General features: G+C 35.7%; 1 protein-coding gene across 1 annotated transcript in view; it reads left to right on the top strand.

Moving 5' to 3' along the window:
• The window catches only part of DOCK2 (dedicator of cytokinesis 2), a 186,260-nt gene extending 174,699 nt beyond the window's left edge, over window positions 1–11,561 (top strand). Inside the window, exons 47-52 of the mRNA XM_013178483.3 lie at window positions 2,120–2,257; window positions 3,731–3,858; window positions 5,696–5,876; window positions 8,105–8,225; window positions 9,262–9,404; window positions 10,744–11,561. Of these exons, the coding sequence (XP_013033937.2) occupies window positions 2,120–2,257; window positions 3,731–3,858; window positions 5,696–5,876; window positions 8,105–8,225; window positions 9,262–9,404; window positions 10,744–10,818 (786 nt within the window). The 3' untranslated portion in view covers window positions 10,819–11,561. The remainder of the gene's footprint in view (window positions 1–2,119; window positions 2,258–3,730; window positions 3,859–5,695; window positions 5,877–8,104; window positions 8,226–9,261; window positions 9,405–10,743) is intronic.
• Window positions 11,562–13,941: the final 2,380 nt, after the last annotated feature.

The raw sequence follows: 13,941 nt of genomic DNA, 5'->3' as shown, positions 1-13,941 counted from the left end.
TTCTGAAATGCAGATGATTTAAAAGAGAAAGAAGAATCGTTTACTGTTGAAATTAATGTGTACAGCAACTGCTCTATCAAGGTATAATATAGTGATCTCTCTTCCATGAGGCATGTAACGAAATAATGTGAGTTGATCTGGTATTTTGCTATCAGAAGTGTATGGCACAACAGATTAATTAAATCTGGAATTACCTATGTTCCATAACTCTTTCTTTGTATTATCTAAACTCATTAAAAAAAATCCTTCTTGTTGGTTTAATCTGATGCCATCTTAATAAAAGGGTACATTACCTCATTTTTCATGAACCAAAACGAGCAAGAATTAACCATTTATTCTTCTTTCAGAAATGAATCTTTCAAATAGTTTTAATGGAAAGGGTTTTTCTGTTTTGTGGTGTTTTTTCCTGTCTCATTTTGATTCATCTCAGCTTGGAAATTTCTTTGAGTCATCAACCTTAACAGCTTTCTCCTGTATTGTTGCCCAACACTGACTCTGTATATTGTCACTTTCTGACCATCAAAAGTACTCAGTGGATGCAGTACTATGAAATGACCAGTGTGGCATTAGAACTAATATAGTTATTTGGTTCTGTCCCCATAAATCCCTTTAAAGGGGACAAACAGATCTGTCTGTAATAGATCTGCTTTAATATTATGTTTTTAAAACGTATATTGAATTGAACTACCAAAAACTATGATAAGGTCAATGGGGAGTGATGTATACAATATTAATTGTGTTTATATGATCGGAACACAAAAAGTAAGTATAGAATCTCAGTGGACTTTTTTTTAAAAAGGCATTACTGGGAAATAGCTAAAACTCTGTAGTAAAGCAGTTAGGAAAGGGTAGCCATGTCTGTTGCACAAATCTCATAAATCATTATCTTCAAAGACTGAAGAATGATGAAACATCTTTATATTTTAAAGAGAAATACCACAACGTTTCTCTTTGTGACTACACTTACTATTATTTAAACAGCCTGTAGAAGTGTGTTATCCATCATCTTTGAAGATAACTTTTGTTTTGTTAGTTTTTAACTGATATTATTACATTAATACAATAGAAAATATAAGAGTAGTAATATAAAAGCAAAGAAAGGAATTGTAGGGAAGAGGTGCTAGAAAAGTAGTATTGGTATCATATTTGCTTCATTGTAAATTTATTTTATTTTTTATTTTGTGTTTGGTAAGAAAGCTATTCCTTCTGGCAAAGGTGAAGGATTTTTAAGAAATTCAAGTGCTAGGAGTTATTTGATGAACTGATACAGAGACACCTTTTTCTAAATGTCTTTGGTCATGTATTTTCCTCCAAGGCAGTTGGTAAGTTGTTCTTTTAAATCTTGTAGGAAGAGCCAGAGATCTTAACCCCTTTGGTGACCTCTCACTGACCCCATCCTGGAAAAAAAGGAAAGCACAGGGATGAAATGGAGCTAAGCCAGCTTGATTAGTGATGACTCTCCCTATTCATGGCTTGAGTTGTTCATTTTTTGTACTGAAGCATTATCTTAATGATTTTTTTCTTGATGTGTGGGGAATGGAAAGGAAGTCTGTAGAGTAAATTCAAAGAGAAAGGAAGAGGTCATCTCTCAGTAACCATGCATTAACATGCTAAATTGCTGTAGCAATTGTAGAAGTGATCATATGCTTAAGCCCCAAGTAAATTCATTTAAATTTTACCCAGTCACTTACTCCTTCATTCAAAAGAGAATTTGAAATGACTTGCCTGGAGTCCAGTTAGATATTTTGCATCCTTACCATATTTCTAGTAAACTATGGCATGCATCTTCATAAGCAGGTAGTCTATGGGGTTTTGCTTTTTTAAAATTCACGTGGTGTGTTTATCTTGTAAGCAATTAACACAAAATGCATAGGAGAGAAAAAACAATCACTATAACTGAGCAAGCCCACTTTTCAGCTACTACTGATTTGCCTCTTTGCTGGTAAAAGCTTCTGTGGAATGTCATTGCTCCTGATCATCTCATTATCAGCTGACGAATCTATCCATCAATAACAGTAACAGTTTGGTAGTTGATTTAGCAGATACTTTAAATGCAGTTACAGGGGTTGTCAGAGCCAGTTTAATATTCCCTCTTGTTTTCTATTTTCACCTCTTCAAGATACCTTTCCTTGGAGCTGGAATTAAAATTCACGAAAGAAGAGTTTCCGATAATCTTCGTCCTTTCCATGACCGAATGGAGGAATGTTTCAAGCATTTAAAAGTTAAAGTGGAAAAACAATACGGAGCAAGAGAATTGGTATTGCTGTCATTTTAACTTTTTTTTTCCTACTCCTGTACTTTCTCTACTTAATACATATCTTGTTCTTTTCTAAACAACAGTGCATACAAATTTTTTGTTGCTTGGGGGTTTTCTTGTAATCTGAAGGTAATAGGACCTGAGTTTCATAGTCAGAGAGTTGATTAATTCTCTAACCTATCAAGAATTCCTCCGTTAGAAGATTTGGAGTATTTTATTATTTCTATTAAAAATGCAATACTTTCCTGTCTTATAAGGAAGTAAATTCTTATACAAATTCTTATAAAAGCAAATTCTTATGTTTCTCCACTTTTTCATTTTTGTTAGAAGCTTAGAGCATTGATGTGCAATTGGTCTCCCTGTGTTTAGCCACTTCGAGCTGTGTTGTGAAGTAAAATCTATGATGTATATAAAACTAAAAATATTAGCTGAGACCAAACTGAAACATACGAGAATTGAAGGATAGCTTCACAGAGTCTTTAGACAATTCTTGAATAAAAGTCTCTCTGAGCTTGTGCAGGCTAGCAAAAAGGATATTGTTGGCTGTTTTTTGTGACACCATTTGCATTGGAAATTATTTTAGTGTTGTCTTTAACATTGATGATTTCATAAGGGAATTTATGTATTCTTTTAAAGGGGAGAATAATAGCAGGTTTTTAATCTAAATTATGGGTACTGTGCTGTGCCATTCGCCTATATGATGTGAATTGCAGATATTTTTTCTGTATGTTATTGTTATTTTCAGTCTCACGTCACCAAGAACACAGGCTGTAATCCACAATTAGTGATCTTGCTTAATGCTTGAACCCTTCATCACTCTTTTTGGGATCAGCAATTAGGAAAGAGCAACCGATTTAAAATTTTGCAGGAGTAGAGAACGCACTTCCTTTGTGAATGTTTCTTTTATTAAAATCTCTACTTCCATTCCCCACCATTTTCAACATTCTAGCAAATCTTTTTTTTTTTTTTAATTTAATCCAGGAGATTTTTTCTGAAGTGTTCTGGATGGCCTATGGGCAACACTAGAGGTGCAGTATCTGTTGCACTCCTTTTGAATCTTCTTTAATTCATGGTACATAGCAGTGGAGTATGCTCTGGCACGATTAGTGTTCTTCAAGCAAGAACTAACTAAAGCTGTTTGCCCAAGCAAGTGCTCTAAAGGCTTGCTGTAGGTCTGTTCAGAATTAGATCAGCAGACACTGTTGAATTTTTTTTTCAGACACAAAGTTAATTACATCAATTGTAGTTTATTTAGCTACTCACTTATCATAGCGTTTGAGAGGTCTTTAGGCTAAGAGTAAGAGTTTATGCAGAGAGAGGAAATAATCACAGTAATTAATGGTAGCAAGTAACTTCAATCATGCCAAATATTTGCAACCCATCTGTGCTATTTTTAAAACCTGGAGAAAAGGGATGGAACAAAGTTCACACAAATCTGTTTGATAAAATGTGTTTATCCTTTCTATTTTACAGCCAGATTTTGATGACAAGAGAGTAGGACGTCCAAGATCAATGCTGAGATCCTATCGTCAGTTGTCAGTTATTTCACTGACTTCTATGAATTCAGACTGCAGTACTCCAAACAAAATTGCTTCAGAAAGGTTGGTTACAAACATAATACTATTTTTCTTTCAGTCCTGTTTGTTTTTTAACCAATTTTATGGGATGAAACTTGAAAGATGTACAAGAAACATAAAATTAAAAAAGCATTCAAGGATAATTCCCACTAGCAGTCTTTTCTGACTATGCCAAAATGATATTTAACTGTGGCTAATATTTCCTCTGGTTTTAAAGATATATTATTTCAGCCTTAATAGACAAACTACACTTGATTCTCACTCAAAAAGACATTTCTTTTTCAGGAAACAAATATTTTATAACTTAAATGGGGGTTGGAACTAGATGATCTTTAAGGTCCCTTCCAACCCAAGCCCTTCTATGATTCTATAAATGACAATTTGAAAAACACAAATATTTTTTTTGCCTCTTTGAGTCAATACAGCTTTTAACTTGCTATCTTCTTTTTGTGAAAATTGGAGAAGAGGAAAGCCTTTGCAAGCTTACAAGTGAAGAGTACACCTTTTTAGTAAAGCCTGTCATTGTTAAAATGCTTTGCCTAATATGCTTTCTTAATTGCAGCTCTAGGAGAAAGGCTTTATAGTTTGAGAGAACAGTTGTAGATGTGTTCATTTAGGTTTTTCATCTACAAGTTGTTTTGACTGCTTAATAAATTATCCTTTGGGCACATAGAGCCTTTTTCACAAAGCAGATATAAAATTAATCCTGATGAGCAGTGCTTGATTCAGATTTTTGAAAAATCTGTTCTATCTTTTTGAGTAGTTGTTTTTTAAAAAGTAAAAAGTCCAAAGGTGTATGATGCTAACTTGGATTGGATGCAGTGTATCTGCTTAAGGTACCACCATCTTCTTGCATATTTGACTGCCAGTTCAGTGTTTAACACTACTTAATTAAATTTTAAATGCTCATAGGGTGTGAGGTTTCTAATAAAGATGTGTAGTATCACAAGTTATGAGATTCCCCAGGTGTTCTTCCTACCCTTCAACTTCCACTCAGCAAGGCTGTTGCGCACAAACGTGATTTGTCATGTCTGCCACCTCGTGTCCCTAACAAAGCAGGGCACCTCCTGTGAAACCAGACAACTACATTTAAGTAGCTAAATCATGCATGTATTGGTAATTCTCATTATATTAATTAGTTTCCAGGATGGGTCAGCAAATTTACCGTACTACCTTGTTTTATCAATTTGTAAGTTGTAAAATAATTCGAGCCCTATGTGCAATAGGATAATTTCATTAGCAGAGAAGGAGTAAAGCTATCACCCATTTCCCACTTGTTTTTTCTTAAATAAAGAGTAGCCCAATATTTAAATGCTAAACATTAGAGGAGTGGAGGAGGGAGATTTTGTTTTATCAGCAGGTATGTGTATTGCTGTCCCATATGGTGAAATAAATAGGAGGATGCATTTAAAATGTGGGTATAAATAGTATTATTCCTGTACAACATCCAAAATAGCACGTCTCACTTTTAGCACCATCATCACCCCACATAAAGCTGCCATATGAGCTCTGACCCTGTTTAGGAGTTTAGGAGTCCTTGAGTTAATGCACACATCTTCAAAGAGAAATTTGCACTTAATATTTTACAATCTTTGCAATATTTTAAGACATTGTAATACCTCCTGAAGGCATCTTATTAGCAACTACAGTTGCCAGCTGAAACATATCATATGGTTTCTGCCAATGTGTGCAAGGTTGCACTGAAAGTCAAAAGGGATGACCTGCATTAATTGAGGGTGAATCAGAAGTTCAAAAGACTGTAGAAAAAAGAGGATGGAAAATGGGGAAATGATGTCAGAATACTAGAGGCTTTTAAAATATTATTCAGCAACTTTTTTTTTCTTTTCTTTTGCTCCTGCAGCTTTGATCTGGAAGTAGTGCTACCAAAGCCAGTAAAATCAGAATCAGAGGAGAATGGTCTACAAATTAATCCTCACCCTGAAGTTAAGATGAGGAGGTCCAAAAAAAGAACAAAAAGAAGCAGTGTGGTGTTTGCTGATGAGAAGACAGCACCTGATATTTCCATCTCTGATATGAAATGTGTATGTTACTGATTTAGGCTTGTATTTTATAATCCATAAAAAGAGGACATTAATCCCTCACTTAGCAAAAGATATATATTTCACATATAATTCTAGCTATCAAAAAAATGAAATATCCAGGATACAGAAGTGATCTGACCTGCCACGAATGAAATTTGCAGGATATTAAGAAGGGAACAAATCAATGGAAAAATCAGAACATTTCCATGTGCTAAGGGTGACAGATAACACAGCACTGAAGCTGCACAATTCTGAAGCTTGCTTGACTTAAAATGGAATACTACACCGGGAGAGTTAAGGTAGCTTTCCTGTGGAGAGGCAATTCACTGTGCTGACATTTCATGGCAGCTCCTTGTAGTCAGGGCTGTTTTAAAAGTGATGAGCCCTGTACTTTTTGTACCTTGTTATGGAACACGCAGCTGTTAGGAAATTGCAAGATTGCAAACAGCATTCCTTAAATGGTGTCAGAATGAAGTTTGGAAGCATGGGCATCTCCTGCTTTGTAGATCATCTTGAGTGCCTTACATAACTTACACAGTGCATTTTTTTTTTTAATGCTTTAGTCCTCAGGAGACTTTTCTTCTTTAAGTGTAAAAAGAAATAATAAAATCTGAAAGATGTACTTTTGATAGGCAAGCCCTGCATAAATTAAAATGTCAGGCACTACCAGGCTGCTGAATTACATGGAAAAAGAGTGCAAGTCATTTGATTAAAAATGTTTGGCAGAATCATCAAAAGCAAAGTGAATTGAATAAAAAGCTAAGATTATTTCAAAGGATGATGATCTTAAGTCATAGCTCTTCTAACTGTTCTAGTGAAGTCTTACCAGAGATGTAGCTTTATCTTTGCAAAAGAACTTGAAACTGGCAAGCAGTTAAATTCATGCCTGATAAAGTATTTTCTCTTTTTCTTGGTCCAAGATTTCAAAGATCCCTAAAAGAATAAAGGGAAGGTGTATTGAAGAAAGAAACTATCAAATCGGTGTGTTCGCCTGCCATTTCTTAAGTTCAGAAAAACATTTGATTCATTGCAGAATTGTGTGATTTCACAGTTCAGAAAATTTTGAATGGAGCAGGAAAAGCTTCTGAACTAGTTTATTGGTCTGTCTGGACATTTTCTGGGAAGCACACTACAGCAGGAAAAATGCCCTGCATTAAATATGCCCACAACTTCCCTATTCAGCAAGTATGTTTTGTTCAGACTGTAGTCACTAGTTTCAAAAGACAAACCATATGTTCACAAATCATAGTAAATAAATATAATGTAACAGGTTTAGGTTCTTAATTGTTTGTTTATGCAATATAAACACATGCATAATTTCTTCATTCTATAGTGAGGGGGCAAGGAAGGTTGGAGTTTTTCATATTTTTTGCTGCTACAAAGCAGAGTGACATACTCTACTGAAAACAGGCAGTACTAGAAATGTAAAGCTATGTCAGAAGAAAATACTGATCTTTGAACACTGTACACATGTGATGTTATGACCTTAGTTACCTGTGGAAGAGGAGTGCTCCAAGTAGTATTTGAGTTGAAATTTTTTGTGTGTTACACTGAGAGAAGCTACAATAAAGCAAGCACACTTTCAGAAATGAAGGAAGAATTACTTCGAGCTAGATCCTGCAACCTGCCATGTGTCCCTAGTCTTTGAGCCTTGAATTGTGGTGAAACTTGTAGAAGATTGTGGTTGTCTCAGGCTCTCATACGAGACAGAAAGCGCGCAGGCATGTTTTGAGGAGCAGTAGTATACAAAACCAAGTAGCATCTCTGCCCTTTGATTAAATTAAGTACAGATACACCTAACTGCATATAGCGTTGCAGGATTTTTTATTTTTTTTGCTTCAGAAAAGTGGTGACAAGCCTTGTAACAGCCAAGCTTGCTACTACATTAATTTGATAATGAAAAATGTTCTCAAAACTTAATTTTACTTTGCAAAACACAGTCAGAGCTGGCTGATGGCATACCAAAGATGGTAGGAACACCATTCTACAGTTCCAGGTTACATAATCTCTTCTAGCTACCTTTTTGAGAGTAATGTTTTTTCTATGTCAAATGAGAAGTATTAATCTAACTAGAAATTCCACAAAGAACTAGGATTGGGCACATTCATTTATTTATTTATTTTATATGCTTTTCAGAAAACGTTATTTTGCCTAGATATTTGTTTTGCATATCTCAGTTCATCATTAAGGGCTTTTATTTTTATTTATTTTTTTTTTTTATTAAACAGCTGTCAAGGAAATATGAGTTCATGAGTGACACCAACCTCTCAGAGCATGTAGTGGCACCTCAAAAGACATCTGTCCTCAAGCAGATGAGCTCTGTCAGTCGTTCTATGCCAACTATTCCAGGTAAGCTTCTTATAGTAAGATGATGAGCATTCTGCATTTCTTGGATACTTAAGAAAACATAGCACTGAAGTGTTTGCTCCAAGCAGAAGCAGGTAGCTGTCTCTGTGTGGTTCTGTGGCGCTAAGACAAACACTACAATTTAAGTGTGTATTGTACACATGAGGCTGGACTGCTACTATTGCTTGATAACTCTGTGCTGCCTAGTAGGAACATACTGAAAGTCTTATTTCTGGAGCTCTTGATTTTGCTTCCTTTTATATTGTGGGCATTCAATATGCCTTGAAAGAGGCAAGGATTATTTATCTTCCCTCATCTGAAGGGCCTCGCAGAAGGAAGGGCTTCTGTAGACTTCAGTCACAGCTCAGTGTCAGATACAGAGCATTTATTTGTTTCAAATCCTCTTGCTTTGGCAGATGAATTTCCCCAAAGGTTGCCCAGTATTAGGAGTTTCAACTGATGCTATTAATATTAGAGAGGAATCTTGTGAGCCTTGCTCACAGCAAGAGGAAGGGGAAATGAAGTAACACAACTGCTCCCTAGAAAGCGTGATAACTGTATGATGAAGAAGGGAAAACTGTAAATGAAGGTGGAACTCATTTCTAGGTCAAAGTATACAGAGAAAACGTTGCACGATTTCAATATCCTTTCCCCCCAACTTCTTCCATAGCACATCCAGTTCTCAGCCTGCCCTTCATCTAGCCCTGTTATTGTTCCTATCTTTCCAGATGCCCGTAACAGACACTTAGTACAATGCAACAGTAATTTCCTGCCCAGATTGTCATAGCCTGCTGCTGCTTCTTTTTATCTATTTTTCTTCTTTGAGCAAATGTATTGATTTTTTTTTTCACTGTTCACTTTCAATGTAATGAAGTTTAGTGTTAAAATGGGGAAATTTCCCCTTATTTTTGGATTCTGAGAATAAGGTTAGATTGTCAAAGTCTCATTTCTCTCTAGTAATTGCAGTAGTTTATTTCAAATTCTGCTTTGTCTTGCACTCTATTTTTTTTCTTTTCAACCAATCTGTTTCTGTTCTAAGGATTAACTCTGTCCGTCAGCCCTGTGTCACCTGATGAAACAATTGCATCACATAGGCTGAGTCAGCCAGTGTTTCCTTCCACCTCAGATGGTGACAAGAAAACCATCAAAAAAAAGAAAGTGAACCAGTTATTTAAAACAATGGTAAGTTCTTTGTGTCTATGGGGGGGGGGGGGGGGGGGAATGTGTTACCTCTTCAAATATTTTAAGCTATGAAAATCAAGTCGATTTAAAATTCCATAAGACTGTAAGTGAAACTTTTATCTTTTTTTTTTCCATACTTCTCTTATCAGAGAGAGGAGTGGAAACTGTGCGTAAGAAACATTTGTCCCTGGCTGTGCTTTCTGGAATAAGGATGTACTTCATACGTTTAACATAGGAAGGCACAGATGTGCAGTTCTGCATCTGTTCCACAAGAGGTCTCATTTGACCTACCGATTTTCTCTGAATTGTGTAACACGTTAGCAAAAGACGAAAGCAATTATTTCTTGTTCAATATAATTACACTGGGCAGTTTAGACTAGTATCAGAGTAAGATAAGCATAGCATATACAGTAAAACGTGCAGAGTGAGAGTTAGTTTCTGGTGTTAGGGATGATCATTAGAAAGTAGAAATTGGCTTACACTGGAGTAAATCGTGTTGCTTGAAACAATATACCTTCTTTCCGTGTAGTAAACTTTTCTTTGGCTTGTGTGAAAATTTCAAAAAATTAAACACCATTGAATTTAAACAACAACAACAACAAAAAAATACAGCTATATATCTATTGCTATCTATATATTCAGTGCAGTTATCAAGATTCAAAAGTTTTACTATTTTTTCAGGTAGTGGAAGGATAAAATTCAGTGCAGATGCTGCTATTTACTTATGTGTAGGATCTAAGCATTCTGTGACACATAATATTTTACATATCACCTCTGTGCTGTTATTTCATATTTCAAAGTTTTCATATTCATCAATTAGTTAGTGGAGTCTTTAAAGAAAAAAAAAAGGTACCTTTAGGAAGGTTAATCAGCATTTGCGTATTTTCATACTCGCGTTTTCCTCGTAAGAACAAGAATACTCTTAATTTGAAGCCTGTAGGGTTTCAGTTATGTTCGATTTATCAGGTGATGCTCTTTTAAGACCGAGGAGTAACAGCTTTTCAGCATGATCTCATCCACACACGTTCAAACCTAAACAGAATATAAAATGGGAAAAAATGTCCCATTTTTGAAGTATGAAAAATCATTGAATAAATCCACTTAATATTCCCTTCTATAGTGCTGCCACCGTATCACTGAAATCACATGGACAGGTTTAAATACAGGTTTATGGTTTCGCAGGGTAGGGAAATGAGTTTAAAATATCCAGGATTTGGTCAATGCCTTTTTCTTTTGCCAGAAGTTAAGGACAAAATCTAGTAATTAATATACATATTACTGAAAGCAAAAACATTAATCATATTAACATATGGCACTCTATTCCTCTCTTTTTTTGCAGCGTATTTCAAAAGTTCTAGAAGACGGAAAGCACTCTGTGGAGCACCATTTCAAATCTCCATCTACAGACCTGTAATTAATTCCTGTAATTAAATGACCACTTTTCAACCAAAAATAATTATATATACATGTATGTATATATCCTACTTTAGACCACTGTCTACAGTAAAGAAAGGCACGGATAACATAGGTGGCTGAGAGAGAATATAAACAACAGTATTCAGGGTTCCGATCAGTTATGTGATATAAATACAGGAATAAAATTTCAAGCAAATACTCCAGGATGGGTTCACTAGGATATAAAATGAAAGTTTATTGAGCCTGTGGTTATACAAATCATTGCGTGTTCCCTGGTGATAAAACTCATTCCTGAGAAGAAAGATGTTAAAAGGCCATCTGCAGTGCTTACCATATAATGTAAGTCCTATCCTGTTCTTTTCAAAGAGCACAGAAGTTATCCTTTTGCACAGCTTGTATAGGCACACTCCACTTATCTTTAAACTACTGCTGGCAAGGTTGTCAAGGCAACTGATGGCTCAGCACAAAATAGTCACTGTGAGTATGCTCTGTGGCCGTAGTTGGATTTAGAGTCCTCGGGTCCCTCTGCTGTTCCCACTGCACTGCTCTATGTCCTCAAATCTTTCTCAGGGTGATGTCTATGATTCTGACACCATATGCCCAAATTATTTTCAGAGCAGTGGGTACTGTGTTGAACACGTGCAAAAGTTTATTTACACATGTACAAGTTGATTTTATATCCATCAGTATGATAGATACAAGCTGCATTTTTCTACTGTTCAATAAAATATTAAAACTTTATTTGCCTTGAACCTTTCTCATTGGAATCTCTAGATGTCATCACATATGTGTTAATAGCATCTTACTGACAGCAAATGAACTCTACAAGCCCAAGGTTTCTGCTTTCCAAATAAGTTTTCTGTGTCCCCACAACTCAAGAGGTAGAGTTGGAAGATAATGCCTTATCAGCATGAAGATAGACAGCATAGGTCAGCATCTCATTTTTCTTTAAACCTGCCAGTTATTTCTAAAGGCAAGTATATCGTCCAAAATTAAAAGTTGCCATTTAAATAGGTTTGGGGAAGAGAAAGAGATTAACGTTATTCTTGCTGAGTGGTAGAATCAACGGAAAGGCAACTTCGGTTTGTTCTAAGCCTAACCATTGCTCTAAACAATCTTATGTTCAACTTGAATAATGTAATTAGCTTAGACTCTCGTTGCTAGTTGTCAGTTTGAGGCTGTTTTCTACAGAAATAATTAGCAATTGGGAAGTTTGAAATATTTGCCATTGAAGCTAATACTTCACCAAAACAAATTCTTGCCTAAAATAACAATAGAGAAAAAAAAAATGGGTCCAGTTTTAACACTAACTATAGGATTTTTGCCATGAAAATTGGCACTTTTTTTTTTTCTTTCTTCATTTGCCTTTCACAGCAACTTGATAGTGCTTCTGAAGAAGCATAAAGGAAGAACAATGCTTTTCTAGAAAAACAAACTCAGTTTAATTGGGTAGGTATCTCTGTGAAAAGCTGAGGAGTGTGTGTTTTGCATCTTGCTAACCAGGAGGAAGAAGGAGGAGAGTACTCAAGTTGTCCTTCACTATTATTTGCAGATTCACTGAAGAAATATTGATATCACAAAAATTTTTTTTCAAAAGAAAAGGTTTTGTTTTACTGGTAATGAGTGAGGAAAAAATTATTTAGCACCTGTTTATTTTGTAAAGATACCTTAAACATTAATTTCTGCTTATTTTATCTTGTAGCTGTACTTTTATGCGAGATCGGAATGGAGGAGCCTTAGCTCAATCTGTTGCATAAACTAGAATTTAAGGACTGTGGTACAAAATAAAAATGTATGAAGAGTGGTAAAGAAAAAAGAGCCCAGAAACAAATGCCAGGAAAACAACATCAAAAGGAGGTTTTGTGTTGAGTATTTTGTTGTTGAGGTTCAAGGGTCAAGCTTGTGTTTTGATTTGGTTAGTGTAATTTTCGATGCAGGGTTTAGATTCACACTTAACTTACCAAATATCAACAAAAATCGTATTAGTTTGTCCAGTATCACAGATTCAAACTCTTGCCAGCCTGATCTTGGATCTATTTCAAGCTTGAAATCATGTAAATCAACTCTGAGCAGAAAAACAAAAATAACTCAGAAAAAATAACTGTCAAGAACAAAGCATACATGGACCCTAGATTTAAAGGATGTTGTTTGAACATCAAACTCCACAGCCACTCACAAGTTTCCAGAAACTGTGCATGCTGACATTTAGTCCAAATAAACAGCAAGTGATGCCCTGAAATAATGAATTACAAGTGTGCCAAACTGGTAACATCTATTTTAAAGCATAAATCTCAACACTGATTACTGTAATTTCTGTCAAAAGCTGAACAGGCCTTTAGCTCGTGTATGCAGAAGGGGCTATTCTCAGGTGGCATCCAACCTTATTTGACTTCCTTTTTTTTTTATATATATATAAGTGAAGCACAAAGGGTAGAAATTTACTTCAGGATGGGGTTAGGCTTTGGCTGCTGTCCCAGGGAATTAATGAAGCATGTGTAGCTTCATGTGTAATCTGTATGGCTCCACCACCTCTCAACATGCAAGGTCAGAAAAGCATTTATGGAGACAATAATGTTTTCATGTGTGTTTTCTGCCAGAGTTAATTTCAATTCTCGCAGACATTTCAGATAGACTGGACAGTAACAGCCCGGCTTTTGGGATTGCTTGGCACTAAGGTAATGATTGAGTAACATGGGTCTGTAAGAATCTGTGTTTAGCATGGAATAGGAGAGGCTGCATATGCAGCTACAGTTTTGTGTGTTGACTTGCAGAAAGCTGTCAAGCTGCAACAATGTAAGATGCATTTAAGCTGCATGCCATTGTGTTCAGTTAACTAGATGTCTGAATTTTAGACACAGGCACTGGGATTTATCTATGATGGAGTGGTCTAGCTCCAGAACAGCTGCTGTCAGTGGAGTACGAGGTCTGGTCTTAGATGGCAAATGTTTGCATTCTGCTATATCAAGGTATTCTGGAGCATTCTTGAATTGATTTGGCACTAGCTTGGGTGTTCAATCTGTCCTTGTTTGTACAACGTAATGTACAGCAAACTGTACAAGTTCTCATTATGAAATGACAACTCAATTATTCAGGCTCTTTTGAATTTAGTACTCTTAAAAAT

The sequence above is a fragment of the Anser cygnoides genome, chromosome 14 (assembly GCF_040182565.1).
Source record: "Anser cygnoides isolate HZ-2024a breed goose chromosome 14, Taihu_goose_T2T_genome, whole genome shotgun sequence".
Lineage (NCBI taxonomy): Eukaryota > Metazoa > Chordata > Aves > Anseriformes > Anatidae > Anser > Anser cygnoides.
Note: the sequence above shows the minus strand (reverse complement) of the source record. Positions and strands in the feature narration are given on the sequence as shown.